The sequence below is a fragment of the Misgurnus anguillicaudatus genome, chromosome 6 (assembly GCF_027580225.2).
Source record: "Misgurnus anguillicaudatus chromosome 6, ASM2758022v2, whole genome shotgun sequence".
NCBI classification, from domain to species: Eukaryota; Metazoa; Chordata; class Actinopteri; order Cypriniformes; family Cobitidae; genus Misgurnus; species Misgurnus anguillicaudatus.
Genome location: NC_073342.2, coordinates 15,944,110 through 15,967,289, shown reverse-complemented (window position 1 = coordinate 15,967,289; position 23,180 = coordinate 15,944,110). Strand labels below are relative to the sequence as shown.

Sequence of the window (23,180 nt, the reverse complement as noted above, 5' to 3'; positions counted from 1 at the left end):
GTTACGTTAAAGTTAATGGGAGTAATGTCTTGTCACATCGTGTGGACGCTTGGCACTTGGAGAGAGGAGTGTGGACACTCGTTTTTTTCTGGAGCTATATCTTTTATCAGAACGCGAAAACACCGTGGAACTGCAGGTAAGCCCCGCGGCTTTTGGATGTGGACATTGATCATTTGCTTTATCGTGGCGTGACTGTTGGGACATGTTGTGGGATATCGCCACTGGTATATTTATAAGCAGCATGCAAAAACATCTCTCTGACACTTATAAAAAACCGTTTTGTATAGTACTGACAAGAACAAAGTTTAATAATAATAATCGAGTGCTCGTATCGCGTTAAGAATACATGAGAAAGCAATAGTAACGTTTCACAAGTATAGTTTTATTAACTTTTACCTCGCGCCAAAACAATAACAACACAAAAGACACTAAATATGAATTAAAAAACAAGTAATAGTTTGATCATGACACCAAATACTGCTGATTTGATCTCATTTTGACGATCATCATAAACAAACAAGGCCAACATGAGAGCCGGGGAATCCCTGTCAGAGATGTAGCCCAGAGAGGGCGGTGGTCAGCGGGGCGAGTGAACACTGATGTCCGCTCATGCTTTGGTTCTCATTTGTACCGAATCTCACTAAGCAAACGTTCAAACAGGCGCTATCTTTACTAATCGACTGCAGATTTAAATATAATACAGATACATTCTCGACTGAACTAATCTTAAAACTACACTTTGTGACCAAGAAACAGTAATATAAAGAAACGGCTTTTCCGTCCATTGAGTTGTTATGAGCTTCAAAGCAGCCGAAAGTTTTACCTGTCATTCTGGCCGCCCTCAAATCCGTGGCGGAAGAAGTAGTTCTCAAACAAAGAGGCTTTTAAAATAACTCCGTTGTTGTTTTCTAGTTTTCGTTTTTCAAACGTGTGCCGTCGAACTGTTGTATAAAAGCAATATCGCTCTCGGAGTCGTGTGATATAGCTCTATATATATATATTTTATTCTTATGTTTATTGTTTACTTTTATTTCATTATTTTACCTATATTTATATATTTAATTTGTGTTGTATTCTTTAAAAATTGCACTGTCCATGGAGCGGACCTGACTCACATTTCACTGCTGGTTATATATGCTCCATATAATCGTGTATGTGAATAATAAAAATCTTGAATCTTGAATTATAGGGACAGATAGTAATGCTATGTTAACTGATCAAGTTGAAGATCGCATTGGGGAAAACTATTTTTATGCCTAGCCGGTCTCGTGCACAGAGATCTGCAACAAATGCCTGAGGAGAGAAGTGTGAACAGGTTGTGGTCGGGGTGAGAGGGGTCTGTGATGATGATACCAGGCTGTCTCTCTGTATACGGAAAGTTGGGCAGGTGCACACCAATGATCCTATCAGCTGTCCTAACATTTGCTGACTGTTATAGAAGTCAAAGAACCGTATCAATAACAGCTGAGTAAAACTGTCTCACTGTACCTGTGGCATTGAACTTATTCAGTTGGTAAAAAACACTGATCAGAATTACAGGAAGTAAAAAGGAAAAGCTAAAAAAAAGTCTTTCCTGTCCGGTAATATAAGAAGATGCTCAGATGATATTCCGCACACGTCAGTTTCTTGAAACTCAACACAACCTTTGGATTCATTTCTTCACTGTGAACACATCATCGAAAACAATGAGATATCTGATGGTTTTGCTGTTTCTGGTGATCTTCTGCTCTCTGCCGCTGCATGCAAGTTGTGAGATCACTTTTCAAATGTGTTACTGTTGTATTTTTGCTAGTGGTGCATTTTTTCCATTTAAAAAAGCATCAGACGTATGTTAAAAATGATTGGTAGATCAAGATACAGATTTATGATATTTTACAAATCTTGAAATTTCTGTTCCAGTTTCCCATATTTTGTCCAAACCAACATGCTGTTTTGATTTCTTCAATGATCCGATTCCTCTAAAACGGGTAAAGTTGTACTATAGGACTGGCAGCAGCTGCTCCAAACCAGCCATTGTGTGAGTATTCAAATATTATTTCATTTCAAACTAATGTCAAATTAAATTAGTCAATTTGCTTTCTAAGTCTTGTTATTTGAATTTCTCTTCAGGTTTGAGACTGACCAAAAGAAGATCTGTGTAGATCCACAAGCCAACTGGGTGAACCACCATATCTCTGAAATTGACAAAAGGACAACTACTACTAGATTAAAAACTCAAAAAACTTTGGTTCGAAAACCAAATTTTAAAACAAAAAACACTGAAAGCAGCAAGGATATCCATGATATTGCTAAAAAGAACAACATGAGAACTATAACAACACCAACAACCCAAACCATCGCCAGGTTGTTTCAAGAGCCAGATTTCACAACAGTAAACATTAAAGGAGACAAATTCAAGATGTGTTTAGCTTCTAAAATATAATGTTGCAAAGTTAGAAGGATGTGAATGACTGTTTATATAATGTATTAGCAAATCAAGTTGTAAAAAAACCCCTCTCGGACATCATCACTGAAATTGACCACATAGTTTCCATCTCTCTTCACCGTGGTTGTATCTTCCTTCCTGCTATCAGAAATATCAAACATATCAAATTGTGTCTACATTCTCTGCTATACTGTCTCTTCTTTGCTACTAGTTTGACTGAAATAATATATTAAAAGAGTTTAATTATTGTTTCCAGAACAACGCACTGGTTAAATCTACACAATATTGTACTGGATTCATTATTGTATGCCTCTATATGGGCACAATGGGTTAATCTTAGAGGGAGGGCTTTATGGTCATTTCAACTATATTTGTCAGTGTGGTACATAGTGAAATGAGTCAATGTTTTCCAGGACCATGGTGTTGCATACAAACACTGAACTAACCACATAATTTGCATGTGAGCAACCTATAGTGCCAACTGAGTAAGAGAAGAAAGACAGCGTAACAACAATACAATACAATACAATACGCAAGGAATAATTGACGACGAGACGTTGAAATGTTTTAAAACAAAGTCTGGAACATTAATTTAAAAACTTTTACTTATCATTTAACACTTTTTGTAACATAATTTAAAAAATTTGTCCTAAAAAATCTCATTACCGCAACAGTCAGAAAACATCAACACTGACATATTTTCAAAATGACATGACAAACCTGAAAGAACATAATTTGGAGATTCTGAACATGCATTTAAAATCAAAGTATTATGCTTCTATTAATTAAATTAACATTTAATAAGCATCTGTTGCGGTAATGATAATCAAAATGTCGTGTAAGCATTCTGACAAGACAATATTTCAAATTAACTGTAAAAAAATGATCTTACCTGGTAGCCATCTTGAAGTAACTGGTCCATGTGCTTGGTCACTCAAAATCAAACTTTATTAAAATTCTGTATGTGTGCTTAAATTGTTCTCAAAAAGTGTTGCGGAGGATGAGAACATCAGGCATGGACACATCATTTTCCTAAATTTTCTTCATTATTATTATACATGAATATTCAGTAAATATTTTTTCTGTCATCTAAAGTAGTCTAGCAAAACATCCATTTATTTTTTTTCTTAATATTTTTGTGTTAATTTGATTAAATTACAACATAACGCATGTTCAAACACAGCCAGACACATTGCGGGAATGAGAATTTCAGCAGAAAATGACATAAAATGTACAATTCTTATGTTGAAATCACACATTGTGCAAGGTAGAACACAGTATTGTGTTAATTCTGATGCTTTTTAATGTTACTATATTACACATTTTAAAGCTAAAATTATTAGTGCCGTGGTCTATGATTACGAGCCAGTGAACCACTTTTAGTGCTATTATTTGTTTTTAGAGTGTAAATAACATTGTTACTGCTGATAATGATTGTTATTTCGTTTTCTGACTTGTTACTTTGTCACTGGATTTGTCGTTGTGTTTTAAATTTGCATTTGTGTTTTTTTATTTGTTAGACAGACAGATAAACAGAATCGAACTGCATACAAAGAAAAAGCGAAAGCTACAAAGTGCTCATTCAGCGTTATTAGTAACAGTAAACAGTTTTCCTGGAGAACGTTTTTAATGTGAAAGCATGGGCTTATACAACACTTTAGTAGAATTGAAACAAAGTCCGAAGAAGATGGGGGGCATTAAAAAAACAACAAATTTAAAGTCCAATACATGTGGACACTCAGAAGTGGATTTTAATGATTTTTTTTCTGTCGATAAGTATATAACAAATGCTAAAAAGTTATTGTAAAGCTGCATCTCTTTTCTGCAGATCTTAAATATTTTCTCAGAATGTCTATACATGCCTAAACACATTGAATTGCTGATATGACAGATTTGACAACTGGAAGCTGTTGTTTTCCTAGAAAGCTTGTTTTTTTAAGAAACTTAAGAGTTCTTAACTTACGGTTAAATAAGGAAATAAAAGAAAGCATTGCATTTACTGTAAACTGTATGAGCTAAATATGTGGATGATTTTATTACTATAATTAAAATAATTCACCTATAATCCATCAGAGTTTTAAGTTATGATATACACGGTTAACATCTGTGCAATATTTACCCAAGAATGGATTAAAAACAAACCCAACATTTCTTTTATAGTGTACTAACAGCCTTGTCTGTAAGAAACAATATTTGTTTTATAAAAAAACATTTTTTGTAAAGTAAATTTTTTTATCACTGGTGTGGTATAATATTCAGTTTTGTACCTTTACAGGTATACACAATACATAATACAATGTTGTACATTTTTGGGTACAGTAAATGGATAGTTCGGCCAAAAATGATATTAAACCCATGAATTACTCACCCCGAAGCCGTCCAAGATGCATATGTCCATCATTTTTCAATTATTTTAGAAAATGCTTTATGTCTAGCTGCTAAACAGTAAAGTTACAGGGTCTAACTCCTTCAAGTCCAAAAAATTTGCATATGTCCTTCCCCAAAGAAATCCAAACAGCTCCAGGATGATAAACAAAGGTCTTCTGAGGGTAATCTGCACGGTGTTGTAGAGATATTCATATTTAAAACTTTATAGACGAAAATAACTAGCTTCCGGTAGCACCGCCATATTAAACTCCTCTGTATTCAGGAGAGAGTATTAGTGTAGTGTACACACTTTTCGTAGTGACGTATGACAAATGCGGAGGGCGGCGGCACAGAGCAGCAGCAGAGAAACCTCCGTAAACTGCGTACGCTCTCATCTTGAATGCGGACGCGACTAAGATGGCGGCATTAGCGGAAGCGATTTATTTTTGTTTATAAAGTTTTAAATATGGCTATTTCTACAACAAAACGGCGCAGATTACCCTCCGAAGGCCTTTGTTTATAATCGTGGAGCCTTTTGGATTTATTTTGTGAAGGATGAATGCACATTTTTTGGACTTGAAGGACGTGGACCCCGTAACTTTACATTTGATTTACTGATAGAACATTTTCTAAAATAACTGAAAATGTGTTTGTCTGAAAAATGATGGACATATGCATCTCGGACAGCTTCGGGGTCAGTAAATCATGTGTTCAATATCATTTTTGGCCAAACTATTCCTTTAAGGACCTCTTGAGCTTGACGGAGGGCTCCTTTAAAATCTGAAAAAGACAAACCAAAACCTGAGTCTTAGGAGGTTAAAGGGGGGTGCATCATTTTTGAAAAGCACTTTGGAAAAGGGAGTCAGGCCAACTACCAAAACACACTTGTAGCCAATCAGCAGTAAGAGGCATGCCTACTAACCGACATTGTTGCCTGGGCTGCGTATGTGTGAGGCGGGTCTATAAAAAGAAGGTCCAGATTCTATTGGGGTAGAGGCGTGTGACTTCAAATGTCAGCATTGGCTTTCAGAGATCATGCACCCCACCTTTAAGGTAGGCCAGCACCAGTATTTCAAATGACTTCATAACCACAGATGTAACAGCAACGGGCCTGTAGTCGTTAAGTCCATTAATTTGGTACCAGAATGTTAATGAAGCGTGTGAACAGCGAGGAACTTCACACTGTTGCAGAGATCTGTTGAAGATTGGGGCCAGGTGGTCAACACAGACTTGGTAAAACACCATCTGGGCCTCACGCTTTCCATATCTTCTGTTTTTTTAACTTCTCACACCCTTCACACAGACCATAAACACAGCTTAAGAGGAGGAAGAAGAGAGAGGAGGCAGGAGATATGTAAGTTGTTGAAATATTGCAAGATTGCAATGATTGGTAATAACTGAATGATTTTAATAATTCAAAAAGTCAAAGTTTTAGGTTGATGCATAGAGAATGATGCTAACCTTTTCCAAAACATGATTTGAAACCAGTATGTTTCTTATATAATTTTCAGTTAAATATATTTTGTATAACTGAAATCGATTTTTCAAACTTAATAGCAGTATTGTTTGTTAAATAGCAACAAAGTGGGCCTTTATTTCCTCATAGCCACAACATCAAAAGAAAACCTAGAGAGGAAATCGTGAGAAAATGACAGAGGACATAACAAAGGATCCTATTTCAACGTCACTTGAATATTTTAAACTCTGATGTGCATTAGGTCTAAAAATAGCTGTCTGAATACCCATATAAAACTAAGGACAGGCGATCGGTTCACTTTGGACTTTGGAGAGCTCTGTGCTTTTGACTCTGTGTGTGACTATAACACACAAAAAATGAAGAATCTGATGTCTCTTCTGCTTTTGGGTCTGTTCTGCTCTTTTCAAGTGACTTCAAACAGTAAGTATGAATTGGATAGTAAAATTCAATGTAAAATATTTGTGCTAGTTGGATTTAAAATGAATGCACCTAATAATGTGCATTTACTGTAACCATCAATGTCAAAACATATAAGTTAAATCCTGAATTGTTTTATTCTTTTAGCTCCTTTTGCACTTGTTGCTAATCAATTTTCATGCTGTTCACAAAACGTCTCCAACACTCCGATCCCTGTGAAGAATATAAGATCGTTTTCCTGGACCAGCAGCAACTGCCCTGTACAGCATGTTGTGTATGTATTTTAAATTATTGTATTCAAAGTTGAACTGATAGAGGCTACCAGAAAATATTTCATCCTTTTTGTCCCCAGGTTTCAGACAGTTAAAGGAAGAGAGATATGTGCAGATCCAAAAGCCCCCTGGGTGCGCCGCCATATTGATAAAGAAAAGAAGAAAACAAGGAAATCTACAGCAAAGACTCCAAGATCCCCAGTCTAACAAACTACAAATGAAGAGTTTGGTTCCAAAACGCAATAAATCCATTTTGACAAATTTCGGTAAAAACGTGTTTTCTATACCAAGAAAGTGACGAGATGAAAACCACTATTTTCTGTTACAAACTTTCACATAGCATCTTTAGGTTATAAAAACATAAAAAATTCAAATCCATAACTTGATTTTCAAAGATTTATTATAAAAACGAATTATTTTTTTCCACAAAATGCAATAAATCCATGACAGTTTTTTATTTCAAAATGCTATAAATCTATTAAATCAATGTATAAATGTGCATTCATCTTTACCATTTTATATTTATTTAGTTGACTAGTGGTATGCAATGATTAAAAAATAAACATTAAATGGCATTAATCAAAACACTTACTTTGTTATATTAAGAACACTGTCATGCTGCGGTTATACTTGACGTCGTCTCTTTACATTTTCACAGCGATCAGCTGTAAAATGTTTTGGTCCTGCTCGATTTTCATTGACTTTTGACTAAAATAATGTAAAGTTTTCATAAGATCCTCTGGGGTCAATGTTTTAGAATCACATAAACTTCACAGATGCTGTCGGGAGAACAAGCACCCGAGTGCCTCTCGCGGAAATTATTAGATGTTGATGGCTTACGTTTCTTTCCCGTCACAGAAAACCATCACAGGTTTAGCAATGCAATTAAAGTATAATTTTGTTTTGTTTGTTGATCGCTAAGTACAAAGTAGATGAGGAAAACTAGGACTCTGTGTACTCAGCGCACCGCCATGTTTGTTTACATTGCGTGACTGGTGGGCTGTAATTTCAGGAATGGATTTATTGCGTTCTGTAAAAAAGAAGGAGTGGCGTTTATCGCATTTTGGGAAAAATGGGAGAAAAGATGACAGAATAACACGGCGGATATTGGATTTTGCGTAAAATTAAGAATTTACTTTTAACTACTGACCTGATATAATACTGATTTTGGCAGTAACTCATTTTTTTCAAAAATGGCGTTTATCGCGTTTTGGAACCAAACTCTTCAAATACTTCCTCAAATATGCTACAATGTTATATTATATTACATTTAATAATAATATTAATATTACTTTATCATTTTTTAAATATGAATATATTATTATATTGCACTATTGTTCACATTACTAAGTGGACAACAAATATTTACGTTTTTGTATTTAGTTGTTTTAAGCAACCAGATGTATCCGTTTTTGTATACAAATATACTTTGAATTGTAAGCAATATTTTATATATTAAAAGTTACTATAAAGATGTCTTCTGATGACTCCTTTATTTTGAGACATTTTTAATGAACTGGTGCAGTTCCTATACTTGTGCAGACAATTTGAAAGAGTAAGTTCACCAAACGTTGTAACTCCATGTTACTTTAAATAAATAGTTTGGTCAATTGTTTCAGTTGAATGAACTTGATCTTTAGTACAGACAACTTGAAAAAATAAGTTCATTATTTTCAACTAAACTTTGTAAGTCCAGGTTACTTAAAATAAATAAAAAATAAGTATCAAAATAAAACATTTCAACACTCTAGGGATGGCTGGGTTATGTTTGACCCATGGTGGGTAGGTGTTGGACGGAACACGTGCTGGGTTGGAGATTACCCAGTGCTGGGTTAAAATGACCCAATGTTGGTTTGTTGTTATGCAACCATGGGGTATAGTAACCCAGCAGTTGGGTTAGAATAACCCAGCATTGAGTCAGTTTTTGGCCAGGCACGTGTTCTGTCCAGTGTTTATCCATTGTGGGTCAAAAATAACCCAGCCATTTTTAGAGTGAAGTTACATTTTTTTAATGCAACTCTATAAAGTTGACTGAACACATTTATTTTTACAATGCAGTTGAGTACATGTATGTACCGAGCCCCTAAGGTGACATTAGAGTAAAAAAAAATCTAAAGTTTAATTTCATGTGCTCACGCGAAACCTTCATGTGCAGAATTTTTTTTTTAAAATTTAGTTTTGCATGCGTACGTGAAACTTTCATGTGCGCACATGAAACTTTCGCTTTCACGTGCGCGCGCTAAAGTTTATGTTTGCATGCTAAAGTTTCACATACGGGCTAAAGTTTCACGTGCGCACGCTAAAGTTCACGCGATACTAAACTTTATTTAATTTTTTCTCCATGTCCCCTTAGGGGCTCTGTATTATGTACTTAGAATTATTTTAAGAACTATTAAAGACCATTTTTTGTATATTAAATACAAAATTAGGGCATGAAAATAGTTAATTACATATACGAAGTGTACTTAAAGTGTATTTTAGTGCACAATCTGCACCTGGGCATAGGAATATTTGTAAATCCATTAAATATTTACACAGACCTAAACATTTTTTTGCAAGCTAAAAGTAACTTATAAACCACAAGGTGCAGCACATGTTTTCCTAAAAAAGTTTTTCATGGACTGGTCCAGTTCTTATAATACTGAGCAGAAGTATAACAGAAAGTAAAAAAGGAAGAGAGAAAAAAATCATTCAACATAACTGCATGTTAATACTGAGAAATGTATTTATGTGAATATCCTAATAAAGTTTTCACCCCAATGTGAGTCCAGCAAAGTTACGTTTATGTGAAACTCAGTCTGTTTCAGTCTGAGATTGCTCAATACAATAAACCGAATAGACTTGAGGTTGAATATGCTGTGGTGGCAATTTAAACCCCAAATAAGTGACGGCAACATACAGAGAAATACCACACAAGCTTTTCTCCTTAAAGCAACACCAAAGAGTTTTTTTTACCTTAAAATAACGCTTCCAAAAAAGTTCATCCACTCGAAACAGGGTGTTCGGCACTTTCACATTCGCTTTGCAGCCCTCTATCGGCCAAAACCGCACTAAAGAAGTTTCCAACCGTCGGGTAGTGGTCCTGTAGTTCGAGTGAAAAAACTTGCTTTACGGCAGACCTACAATCCAATCAGAGCCAGCTATGCTGCAGTATTTACGACAGTGGTAATGAAAAATGACGCTTCTAACCTGTAGGGGGAGCAAAGAGCCAGAGTTCTTTAGTGTTGCTTTAATGTTGCATTGAAACCCTCTGACGTCATCAAAGTTGTTATGATCCATTAATAATTCTTTCATTACTTCTCATATGAGTTACATGTTCCTGTTTCTTATCAATCATCTTAAAAACCAGATTAGATTATCTGCTTAACTTATTAAAAGCTTATTACTTTACTTTACATGATATAAACTTTACTTAACTGATATAATGCTTATTACTTTACATTTAACTTTACATGGTCTATCCATTAAAACACTAAAATAATATTTTGGTGTGTTTATGTAGTATTTGAGTACATTTTCTACCACTAAATTATCTTCTTTAACTCTGGGACCCTGTACCGGGTCCAGAATTATTTATTATTACTTAATATAAAATCTTTCTTTAATTTATAATGGTCTGTCATGGACCCAGTACCACATATGAGATACTGTTTGAAAGCTAAGACTCTCTACTTTCTGCAGATATGCATCACTTTGACATATCTTTTATTGTAAGAAAGTTATTTACAATTAATTTACACTATCACTATTTTTTATATCATTTAATATTTTTCAAGTATGACAAACATGGGCAAGCCTTATCTCAAATGAAAGCTCTCACTCTCAGGAATAAGGCTACAGTTTTTTCCTATTATCATCACCTATCTAACAATCGTCGAATGAATAATGATGTAAAAAATTGACTTTTGTAAACGTATGTGAAACTTGAGCGTGAACTGCCTCAGATAGCACAGATAGCCACAAATGATACACCATCTTTTCTCTTAGGTCCTACTCTAAAAAATGAGTCTATTCACAGCATTTTCTTAGGTTGTGTGCATTGATAATCCCTTGCTATTTATTATATGTGCAAAACAAAAAAATTATATTTATATGAAAAATGTATTTTCACACCCTTCAGTAAAATAAGAATTACTTTTGAATGCGACATGCTAAAGAGATCATTCTTTTTTTGGGTGTTTACTGTTTGCTGCTGCTAACAACCAGAACTGTCTGCAGTCTGCTAGAGCACAGAGAACCAGAGTTATACACTATCAAAGACAGTATTTACAACATAAAAAAGACAATTTGGTGTTTCATCATATGAAAAAAAACCCCTAAATAACAATATTTGTCATAAACAGCAGCTTCTTCTGTAACTTCAAAGGGTTTTCTGCAAAATGATATAAAGATATTGCATTTATTCCACTGTATGTGGTTATGGGAGCACTTCAAATATTTTTAGGCGGAAATTAAATACAAAAAGCGTATTATTCCTCCCTTCAGTTGGAGTAGAATAACTTTTGCATAGATTATGATAGAGAAAAAAATTCTTTTTCCTCTGTAAATTGACAATTGCTGGAATCAAACAAAACTGTCTGCAGGTTTCGTTAACACTCAGGGCCAGAGTTATACACTTTTAAATACAGACTTTAGAAAAAAAACATCAAAAAGCGCCTATTTATTTTTGTGTTTATTAGAGGACTGACAACACATACAACCATGTTTAGCACTTTCGACAGGGTTTTATGAAATTTCAAAGGCTTTCCTGTAAAATGATATGTACACCTCTGCATGTATGGGAAGCTTTTGAAATTGGTTAGGCCAAATCCAGGCGAAAATCCCCAAAATAGCCTCAGAGTGTAATATAATGCTGTGATTCTACAAATACTCTTAAAGGAAAAAAGTTTAATAAATGTGAGAGTTAAAGCTCAGATTGTAACCTAGAAAACGCAACACAAAGATCCAAAACAAAAACTTTTGACCTTATCACATAAACACACTGTTGGCCAGTTATGTTGTCTTTTAATAATAACGTTTGCTTTCCTTTCTAATTAAAATGATTTGTTCCTGATCTCAACAAATCTCTCTGAACTGATTCTAGTTTCTCTCATGACTTCTCTGTGTGGGTGAAAAAGATTAAGGGATACTCTTTAAATGGTTTTGGCAAAAACAACACAATCAGGGTTATTTTAGAGATTTTTTTGTTACTTTTAACAAAACTTGCATTGTCACTTTTATTTATTTTAATTTTTAACACAAAATCTGCACAAAATGATACATAATGTTTGAAGAGAACTGACTCTAAAAATTGCTTTTTAGATCATATACCACAATAATCTTGCACTGACTATGGTACTATAATACACAATTTCAGGTTTTTTGCAATGGAGATTTTTAAACTTAATTAAACTTCTTCAGCTTGTATGATAGTGTCCATTTACACAATTTTAATGAAACTTTAAAAAAACGTGAATTATAAAATGGATTTTATATTTTTACAGCATTAAAGAGATTTGCCCATCAAACACTTTATTCTGTGATATGCTGATAACCAGAAAATGAGTCGCATGAAACAGGAAATTAAAACAAAAAGTAAAAGGAAGAGCCAAATTCAACATAACTGCATGTGAATACTCAGAAATGGATTTGGATGAATATCTGTTAGAGGAAGATCTTTACTGTTGTGTATATAAGAAGATGTTCAGATGATATTCTTCACACATCAGATCAATCTCTCATCCAACTCTGAGATCTTGAAGCTCAACACAACTTCTCCAGGATTCATTTCTTCACATCATCTAAAACAATGAGACATCTGATGGCTATGATGTTTCTGGTGATCTTCTGCTCTCTGCAGCTGACTACAAGTTGTGAGATCACTTTTCATAGATTTGGACAAAACGTTTTCCATTTCCAGGCTTTGATTTGTTGTGATGACCATTCTTTACATTTTACAAATCTTGATATTTCAGCTCCAGTTGGCTCTGGTTTGGCCATATCAACATGCTGTTCTGAGTTCAGCAATGCACAGATTCCTCTGAAACTGGTAAAGTCGTACTATAGGACTGACAGCAGCTGCTCCAAACCCGCCATTGTGTGAGTATTCAAATATTATTTCTTATTTCAAATTGTTAAATAAAACTAAATCCAAATGTTTTCTAAGTCTTGTTATTATGTTTATCTTTTCAGATTTGAGACTGACAAAAGGAGGATCTGTGTAGATCCAGAAACCAGCTGGGTGAACCATCACATCACTAAAGTGGACAAAAGGACAACAAAGACCCAAAACAAGACAGTCTGAAGAATTAATTCATCCGTTTTTAGATTAAACTCAACTAATCTGATAGTGTACATAATATACTTCCCTTGAAATATGTCCAATCTTTATATGAAAAAATATATTTGTACAGAATATTTATGACTTGTCTAAACTCTTTTTAATAAAATATAAATAATAAATTAATCATTGTGTAGTGAAGTTTTTCCATTACACTTCATCCATAAAAGTCCAGCAAGGTCAAGCCAGTGTTTAACTCAGGTAATATTGCTCACTCAGTAAAATGAACAAATTCACTTCTTGCAGGAAGTCTGAATATGCTGAGATGATCATCAGCGACATACAGAGAAACATTACACAAGCTTTCTCTTTTACATAGCTTTGAAGCCCACTGAACTCATCACTATGGAATTGTATTTGCAATTGCGTTTCCTACTTGTGGGTGTAAAAACTGTGACTTAATTCAAACGCAAATGCAAACTGTTTGCATTTCCTTTTACGCGAACGTACAATATATGCCAAATTTCAAAATGTAAAATCAAAGTCCATTTGCAATTGAATTTCCTATGTCTTTCGAGTTATGACCCTGCCATATTTCAATCTCAATTGCAATTCATCATTTGCTATTTCACTTCCTCTAGCGTCGCATACTGATCTTGCCAAAACTCAAATGAAATCGCAATCCTCTTTGCATTTGCGTTTCCAATGCCTGTACTTAAACTTGTCAATCACAGTGTTGGGGTGGGGTTATATTATAGGGCGTGTTTGGAAGCGACGTCACTCACAGTCGACCACGCTTCACTGCGCTTAAATTGCCACAAGGGGGAGCACAAGAAAAGCTAAAATGATAACGCAGAACATTTTTATACATATTTTAAAAACAAATTATTTACCATCTTCAACAGTGTTTTGGTCCACAAAATTTAAAGATATTAATTGGAAAAAAGTATGGTCAATAACAAATAAATTTTTCATTAGTAATAAAATTAAAGAAGTTTCTTATAAAATTTTACATAGAATTTACCCTGTCAAAGAGGTGATTGAACGTTTCCATTTGAATATTGAAAACTTGTGTGAATTTTGTGGTGTTGCCAAAGAATCTATCACTCATCTGTTTTTTGATTGTGTATTGTATACTCAAAAATGTTTTGGGTAGACGTATCTAACTTCATTTCTAGGATGTGTGAAATATGTATACAAATTGATCTATATGATGTAGTTTTTTTCTTTGTACAGGACATTGTTGATTCCAAAAGTAAGATGTTTTTCCTTATTTAACTTTTTATTTTACTTGGAAAATATCATATTCATGTAAAAAGATGGACAAAAGCTAAGCCAAACTTTGAACAATTTTTAAGAGAAATTAAACAATATGGTATTACACTGGACAAAATCAAAAACAAAAAGGCAAGAAAAACCCATGAAATTCTTTGTTATTTTAAATTGTTGTAACTTACCACTGGCATTTTTTACTCTTTCTTTTACTTATTATTTATTTTTTAACTACTTTATAATCTATGTTTACTTGATCTTCAATTGTTGCGAGTTGTATATTTTTTGTTATAACTCCTTGTATACTTTTTGAATTTCTGAAATAAAATTTCTGAAAAAAAAGGGTTGTCAATCTGTTTGCATAGGCACACTTCACTCTCCGTGTCCATCTCTGTCATGCGGACGCATATGTGCGGGAGACAGAATTAGTGTAACCTTTCACATTGTTTTATATTTACAATACGCGCATTATAAATAAAATACACGATAAATACAACGTCCACAATGGGTCTTTGTAGTTTTAACAGATGAATGTGCGTTGCCTGTACTAATGAAAAATCCACCAGAGGGCGCATTTATATTATTACAGGACCCTTAAAGAATCGGTCTTTCACTATTTCTAATTGACAAATATTTAACTCATTCTGTTTGAGAAATTGATGCAGATTGACATATACGTGTGCAAAATCGTGTGTGCATTTTTCTATAAGCAGCGTCATACTGCATCTTTTTTATTTGAGTCCATGTTCCCCGTGGTTGGTTTTTACTTATCCCCATTCCTTTTTTTCGCTTAACTCTATTATCGTTATTATTTTTGTATATATCATTTAAAATTGTTGTGAATAAAGCATATTAAAACCGTTCAAAGACAGAAAAAACGACTACAAATACTACAATCCATCGCGTCATTCGAGCGAACCAATCAAATACGTGGGCGGGCTGTGCTATATGACATCACGACAAGCGGCCAGTGGCTGACCAATGAGCGCTGAGTTCTGTGGGAGGAGGACAATCGCTGTTCACGCTCGATACATTTATAACATTTTCCCGGCCAATGCACGCATGCAGGTTTTTGTCTTATGCTCGTAAATCTCCAATTCAACAATTAACCAACATCAGATCTGCGCCTTTTGTATTAATTTTGAAGTCAGGGTTGATTAACGACCCTTATCTAGTCGACTCATCTTTTTATGCCTGATTTATTTGGATTCAGAGTGGGTGTTGTCACAGGACAATGATCGAGAGACCCGACTCGGCTGTGTCCAGCGTTGCAGTGAGTATATTTCATTCATTCATTCATTCAATTCCTCATTTTTGGGGAAGTGCATCAGGAACACATGTGGAAGTGCTTAATAAATCTTATTGGATACGCGTAGTGGTGGTGGTGGGCAATAGACTTGATTCCTTAACATGACTGCCTACTCATTTTCTACGCACATACGATCCAAAACCCATTTGTTTAATGACAAACCAAAGTGCACCCCCCTGTTGATTTTTGTGTCTTGGCTCAGGAACTAATCCTTATGTATGTTAATATCTAGAATGACCTCAATGCTAATTATCGAGATTGCATTGAGTCAGATAAGCAGGAATCTCTGTTAATCTAGTTAATTTGGGTAGTTTACATCTGTTGGTTAAGCAAACGTGAATGACAGGCTCTAACCATGATGCTCAGTTTCTTTTGAGGAAAGCAGTGAGTGGTGATGCATTTCAATGGGGCGAGAAAGGGAACGGCAGCCAAAATCTGTCACTATCCATATATATCACAGATCCTCCTGCATTCTCCACTAGATGCTTTGGATTACGTAATAACACAAATGTATGCACAAATCTATTTGGGTGTTGTACATTTAATGTCTCATCATGAAATAAACTTCTGCACTGACTCATAAAAAGTCACTTTAAAGAATTTGCTTACACATCCAAAACAGCAGCAGCCCCGCAAAAGCATTTGGACTGCACCTAAAAACGAAGTAATTGTTTTACCCTCATGTATTTTACAAAAAGCAAAGTAGTCTGGATCGTGAAGCAATAGATCCAGTTAAATTTAGGTTGACAAAATTAGTAAACCATGCCCATAGTTCATGTGATGAAGTACACATGTGGTTAGTGACATCACATCTGTGTAGTGTTAATCTAGCATCAGAGACATAAGTTGTCCAAATACTATTTTGAGCCACTGGCCTTATTTTAGTTTAATCGTTTTTGTACTGCATTCAGAGGTGGGTGAATTGTAAAAAAAATCGATTGCACGCTTGTGCGCGCCCACACATTTTTGCTTCACGTTTTCCACCTACATGTACTCTTCAATATGCCCTGCCCTCCACTATGGTCTCTATGTTGGTTATACTGACAGCAGTTCAGTAACCAATTATTCGAATTGCCCAATTGACTTGTGTTTTTCCAGAGTTGGGCTATGACATATGTTTTGCTGTTACATAAGAGCATTTCAAAAGTCAACGTGTGGAAAAATCCCCAAGCGTAGCTATTTATGGATTTATCTAGTATAGATTTGGATACGGTGCAGTTGCGTTTTGATCTGCGCGTGTACGTACGCTGTCAGACGGGTTAAATCTGTTTCATGATTTTAAAAGTTAAATCCAAATACGTTTTGTTGTAATAAACAATAAATACTCCAAGACTCCACATTATTTCTAATTCACTAATAAAATTAGCATCCTGGATCATGTTAAAGGGATAGTTCACCCAAAAATTTAAATTTTGTCATTTACTCACTCTCATGTTGTTAGAAACCTGTATACATGTCTTTGTTCTGATGAACACAAAGGAACACAAAGGAAGATATTTTAAGAAATGTTTGTGACCAAACCAATCAGAGACCCCATATATCCCCGTATATCTTCTGTATGCGAATGTTGATTCATACCAAAATGTTTTTTTGCATAGTTGTGTTTGACAAATGAAAACGTCTCGGGTTACGTATGTAACTGTTGTTCCCTGAGAAGGGAACGAGACGCTGCGTCTCCCTTGCCATACTTCCTGCGTCCCTGTAACGCCATCTTTGGCAATATTTCAGATAGCAATATACTTCCTGGCTCCCGCATCACCCTGTCTTTGTCATCAAGCCTCACCATTGGTTGAATTTGATATACACATTCAGACACAGTTACCCTTAGAGGCGTCCCCAAAGTGTCACCGCAGTGACGCAGCGCGAGTTCCCTCAAAAGGGAACTGTAACAATGTATCTTAAAAGGTAACACTATGTAACATTTAGTCTTTGAATTTGAGGGTATTGGACCTGGAAAGTCCCTGAAAGGTCCTTGAATTTGAAGTTAACTAAGGTGTGGGAACCCTGTTTTTCCTACTATGTAAGTCAATGGGGCCTCTGATTGGTTAGGTTACAAACATTTTTAAAATAACTTCCTTTGTGTTCATCAGAACTAAAAAATTATACAAGTTTGTAACAACACGAGAGTTTTGACCCTATTGACTTCCATAGGATTCTTTTTTCCTACTGTTGAAGTCAATGAAGCCTCGGATCAGTTTGGTTAGAAACATTTTTCAAAATATCTTCCTTTGTGTTTATCAGAATAAAAAAGTATACAGGTTTGTACCACCATGAAAGTTTTGAATGATGACAGTATTTTCATATTTCAGTATTTTTTGGGCGAACTATCCCTTTAACTCTTTTGAAGATCTCAGATTTCTTCCCTTCCATTGAAGTACACAAGTCTCTCTTTGAAATATTCCCAGATCATGCTGGTTTAACAAGGATCATTAGGTTTTGCACAGGGTTTTTGCCAGCTTAAAAGCTTTCATTAACAGAACGAGGGGGGATGCTTAGAAATTTAGGAATGTGTTAATTCAACTTTTCCAATTCTATTGGCTTGTAATGCATTAAACCCATCTGTTGCCACTGCCAGTCATTCAGATCAGAAATGGTTAACTGAAGCCACGATGAGTGTAGTAGCTCTCCCCCCTTCAAAATCAAGATCAGCATGGCTAGTTAGTTTTCCATTGGCTTACCACGCATGAGAAACTCATTGCGGCCAAAGCAGAGCGATCAATTGTGTTTGCCTCGCCTAGCGTGCGCTGCAGCCCTGCGTTTCCGAGAGCATGAGATTCATGGAGAAAGAAACCGAGGGAGAGATAAGGATGGAGAAGTCGGAGAGAGAGAGGGGGAATTTACAGCTGGATAAAGCGCTCGCTGTTATATGGAACGAAATTCACTGTCTCCATGACGACTTTGAGTTCATGATGGATTTGATGCGAAACGTAAATGAGCGTGTGGATTAACAGTACCTCCTTCAGTTTGTCCCTGTCCCACCACCACCCCTCCCAGGTCCCTGTATCAGATTCTTCCCTCCCCCAGTTTGTTGGTCTTCAAAGTTTGGTTTCTGGCTTGAAAACCAGTCAACCTGCTACATGGCTTTTGGCTATTTTGATGCTTAGCGCTTGTGTGTACTTGAAGCAGGTTTGTCGGCTTATCCTTAAATTATCCCTTATCCTCAAATTAGTTATGGGTAAGACACGAGTTAGTCATTATCTGCTGTAACTAATGTTGATATCAGCCGATCCTTTAATGTCTTTCCTCTGTGAAGTGATCTTGAGCTGTGGGGATAACAGTAATGGAGAAGGTGTTATGCTCTTTAATCAGTGGTACGTGGAGTAAAGCTGTGTTTTCTTTCAGCAGAGAAATCTGGAGGGTTATGTCGGCTTCGCCAACCTCCCCAACCAGGTGTACAGGAAGTCTGTGAAGAGGGGCTTTGAGTTCACGCTTATGGTTGTCGGTGAGTCATAAAACTGCTATTTTGTTACCTGTGTTGGATGAGAAACATGACTTAAAGATGGGGCATTTTGTTTTCAAACATTGTATTAAAAGACGTGTTTAGTTGCTAAAAAGTTGCATTTCTAAACCTTAAGGTACATTCACATTATAAGCGACTTTGGCGCCGTGTGTCCCTCGTCTTTTTCAAAAGAGGCGTTTCTATATCTGGTTGTCATAAACAAATGAGTAACGTCCACCCCAGTAACTGACGAGAGACGGATGACGTGAACTCCCCTGCTTCGTTCTCATTGGTAGGCACTCCCGAATGTCGCTGATAATTTGCATTAAGTTAAACATTTCTCAACTTTGTCGCGCGAGTGGACACGCCCCTCCAGCCTTCAACAGTCACTGTCGCCAGATGCCGGCGAGCTTCCATTGAAATCAATGAGATTGCGTCGCTCTGCTACTGCTAGTCACTTAGAATGTGAATGTACCTTTACATTTATGTAGTTGCAGACGATTTTATCCAAAGTGATTTACAGTGTATTCAAGCTATGCATTTGTATCAGTATTTGTGTTCGCTAAGATCGCGCCAATGACTTTGTGTGTTGCTAACACAGTGTGCTACCCATTGAGCCACAGGAACTAGGGGTGCACCGATAAATGCCGATATACGCTAATAATACGTGGGCGATAACTATTCTGAATCGCACAGCCGATATTATTCACAGCTATTTCATGTACCACGGCTTTTGATCAGTAAGTCCTTATCGATCTGAAATCACTGTTCGTTTGAGTCGTTTATAACATGCATTTGAAAAAGCAACAGTCGTCAAACATAATCATTATCAATCATCACAATACCTGAAAAGGTTTGAAGAACGGCAATCTAAATATATCCTTAAGCCATTTCCTGGAGCTGCGTGTCATAGCTGCGTGTGTATGGTTCTTTGTCTACAGCGCATATTGAGTTTCTGCACGTGAGCGCCCTCTGGTTTTTGGATGTAGCGGCATTTCACCGTAATTCATTGAGAAGCATAGCAAGCATAATCGGCCGATATATTTGTGCACCCCTAACAGGAACACACAGTTTAGGCTGAAGTATTGTTCAGTTTTTACGTGTCCATGTACAGTGCGCGTGTCGCAGTTTTTGTCATCAGAAGAGTGCGCGTGTACTATTGTTAGGCCCTGTCCCAAATGGCACACTCTGGACTTATTGACTTCCTCAGAGTTCGCACTTTAATGACATCATGTATTGCAGACCTTAGGGATCCTTGACATGAGTCTACGAGGGCGCACTAGAGTCGTATTTTGGGACAGACTCGAGCGTCACGCCGGAAATGGGAACAGAAGTTGCCCATTTAGTGTGAGCTCTTCTTTTTTTTATCATCTGATGGGTCTGATTGCTCTTTCGAAATAACAGGGGTTCCCACAGGTCCTTGAAATCCTTGAAAGTTTGTGAATCTGGGGAAAAACATTTAAGGCCCTGGGAAGTTTTTAAAAATATACATGCATAGATACAGGTCATTGAAAGTGCTTGAATCTATTTAGGAAAAAAATCCATATTATTCCCTGTAGTGTAGGTTAATATCATTAAAATTCTAGACTTTTAAAGCACATGTTCTAAACTGTTCGCTTTAAATGCTTATATCTTCTGTATCCTAATGTTGATTCATACCAAAATGTTTTTTTTGCATAGTTGCAAAACGTTTTGGGTTACGTATGTAACTGTTATTCCCTGAGAAGGGAAGAGACGCTGCGTCTCCCTTGCCATACTTCCTGCGTCCCTGTAATGCCATCTTTAGCAATATTTCTGATAGCAGTATACTTGCCGGCTCCCGCGTCACCCTGTCTTTGTCATTAAGCCTCACCATTGGTTAAATTTGATACACACATTCAGACGCACTTACCCCGGAGGCATCCCCAAAGTGTCACCGCAGTGACGCAGCGCGAGTTTCCCTCGAAAGGGAACTGTAACAATGTATCTTAAAGCAACACTATGTGGTTTTTTTACCTTTAAATAATGTCTCTAAAATTAATTCAGTGATAGAACAACTTTTAACTGGACAAATTGTACTGTTGCTGCAACCTGAGCAGCCTCCTAGCTGCTACAAGCACACTCTGAAAGAGGCGGTGGAGGGTAGAGCACACAGCCCCGCCCCTCCCCCTGCCTGCAGAAGAGTGTCTGATACCAGGCACTGTTGCGCTTTTCAGCCACATGGGGGAGCTGTAAGTCATTTTTACATGGAAACTACATAGTGTTGCTTTAAAAGGTAACACGATGTAACCTTGCTCTCACTTGAAATGTGTCCCCACATTTAGTCCTTGAATTTGAGGGTATTGGACCTGGAAAGTCCTTGAAAGGTCCTTGAACTTGAAGTTAACTACTGGGAACCCTGAATAACTTCTGGGTTGGTAAAGTTTGCACTTCACCAAAGACCGCATCAAGGGTGCAAAGGGGGCGCTGATGAGCACACTTCAAAACGTAAAAATAACAGATGGGACACCCTACTTACTCGTAGACTAAGTGAGATTGTCCAAACGTCAGCCTGTGAGATAGCATTGGGATGCGGGGCAATAGTTTACTCATTTATTTATTTATCGCAAAGTTAAGCCCACAAACATGTCATGCACGAAAAAGCATGCAATGCGCATGTTAACATGAAACTGTGATGATATAATAATAACTATCGGCAGCTATCGTCATGAAAGCCTGCGATCGGCCATATGTCTGACTATCGTCTATCGACACAACCCTAGCGCATACTTCACACGTGCCAACGGATTTATGAAACCTCAAGTACATTGTACGCGTAGGTCGGCATGTGCGTACAGGAGACTGTAGTATGCAGCCTAGGAGATGCATTGCATTTTGGCGCAATGCGCATGCGTCGAATGTCTGTGTAAACATACCAGTCAAATAAACTATGCAAGGCTGTGCGTTCTACTGTACACTTTTAAAGATCGCCCCAGAAAGTTTTCCCTTTGCTTGTATTGAATTTTTTATCTAATGGAATGTGTTAATCAATACAATTGTCGTCATCATCACCACACATATACACAGTGGTTGGGATGCTTTGGCTACTGGAAATATCAATGACATAATCACTGTTGAGAGCTTCACTATAGTAACTGGGTGTGTGTCTGTCAGCGCTCATCTAGTGGTGTCGCCTTCCGGCTCTGGTGTGAAAATAATCTGCTGATCTATTTATTTCTCCCTTCCTCTGTTCCTTATACAAACTGTTACTCATTTTATTTGTCTTTTCATTTCTTCGTTCTAGTTGTTTAGTTTGGCGTTTCCTCTGGTAAAGCGGCCTATTGTGATAGCTCTGCTGGTGCCAGGAGCTGGGCAGCACTAGCTCCTGTTGTATTGTCTATTTGATCTCACATGTGACCTGCTATGGGAGTTTTTCGAATCATTTCGACCTTTGGTATTCTATCTGCTTCATTCTAATTTTGCATACTGAATAGCCGTTGACCTTATTTGTATATATTTGCATATGGAGTAGTGATTGGTCTAACACTGTATCTGTTCAAATTATAGTCACGTTATTTAAAGCGATGTTGCCAATGCAAGCTTGTCATTTATGCAGAACCAAAGTCAAAACCCACTGATGTGCTATGAAAAGCACATCTTTATTCGATGCGTTGACGTAATTTGCCACTGAAAAGAATGTTAGGGTGGGGCATATTAAATAGCCCCTCCCCCTTTTAAAATAGCTAATGGTTTGCATCACAGTGGAATCTGATGAAAAGCTGAAGTACAGAATGATGTCATAAAAATCATGTGACGGTGTGTTTTGAATGCTTTTATCTTCTAAATTTTGAACTTTGTCAATGTTTTGAACAGACTTGTTTATAGATATCCTCAAGAATGAAATGTGTATACTAAAAAGGCAGTTTTGAAGACTAAACTGAGAACTGTTGTCTTTTTCTTGTGTCACTCAGCCTGACGGACACCG

The 23,180-nt window shown here is 36.5% G+C and overlaps 2 protein-coding genes and 2 long non-coding RNA genes across 6 annotated transcripts in view; all 4 read left to right on the top strand.

The window, feature by feature from the left end:
• The first annotated feature begins 1,068 nt into the window (after positions 1-1,068).
• On the top strand, positions 1,069-2,849 carry LOC129434057 (uncharacterized). The gene is made up of 3 exons (XR_012370028.1): positions 1,069-1,749; positions 1,900-2,017; positions 2,110-2,849. It is a non-coding gene; the product is annotated as an uncharacterized lncRNA (long non-coding RNA).
• A 2,728-nt stretch (positions 2,850-5,577) lies between these two features.
• On the top strand, positions 5,578-6,960 carry LOC129434062 (uncharacterized). The gene is made up of 3 exons (XR_012370027.1): positions 5,578-6,146; positions 6,399-6,689; positions 6,834-6,960. It is a non-coding gene; the product is annotated as an uncharacterized lncRNA (long non-coding RNA).
• A 5,354-nt stretch (positions 6,961-12,314) lies between these two features.
• LOC129434060 (C-C motif chemokine 2-like) lies at positions 12,315-15,057 on the top strand. The gene is made up of 3 exons (XM_055192889.2): positions 12,315-12,810; positions 12,913-13,036; positions 13,130-15,057. Exons 1-3 carry the CDS (start codon positions 12,747-12,749, stop codon positions 13,239-13,241), a joined length of 300 nt encoding a protein of 99 aa, XP_055048864.2. The 5' UTR covers positions 12,315-12,746; the 3' UTR covers positions 13,242-15,057.
• A 419-nt stretch (positions 15,058-15,476) lies between these two features.
• Positions 15,477-23,180, top strand: part of septin15 (septin 15) — a 39,105-nt gene continuing 31,401 nt past the window's right edge. The window contains exons 1-2 of one of the 3 annotated variants that reach the window (XM_073868570.1): positions 15,477-15,762; positions 19,144-19,240. In XM_073868570.1, the coding sequence (XP_073724671.1) occupies positions 15,724-15,762; positions 19,144-19,240 (136 nt within the window). In that variant the 5' untranslated portion in view covers positions 15,477-15,723. Of the gene's footprint in view, positions 15,763-18,707; positions 18,925-19,140; positions 19,241-23,180 lie in introns of those variants that run through there. The other 2 variants (XM_073868569.1, XM_073868568.1) reach the window with 2 other exon arrangements.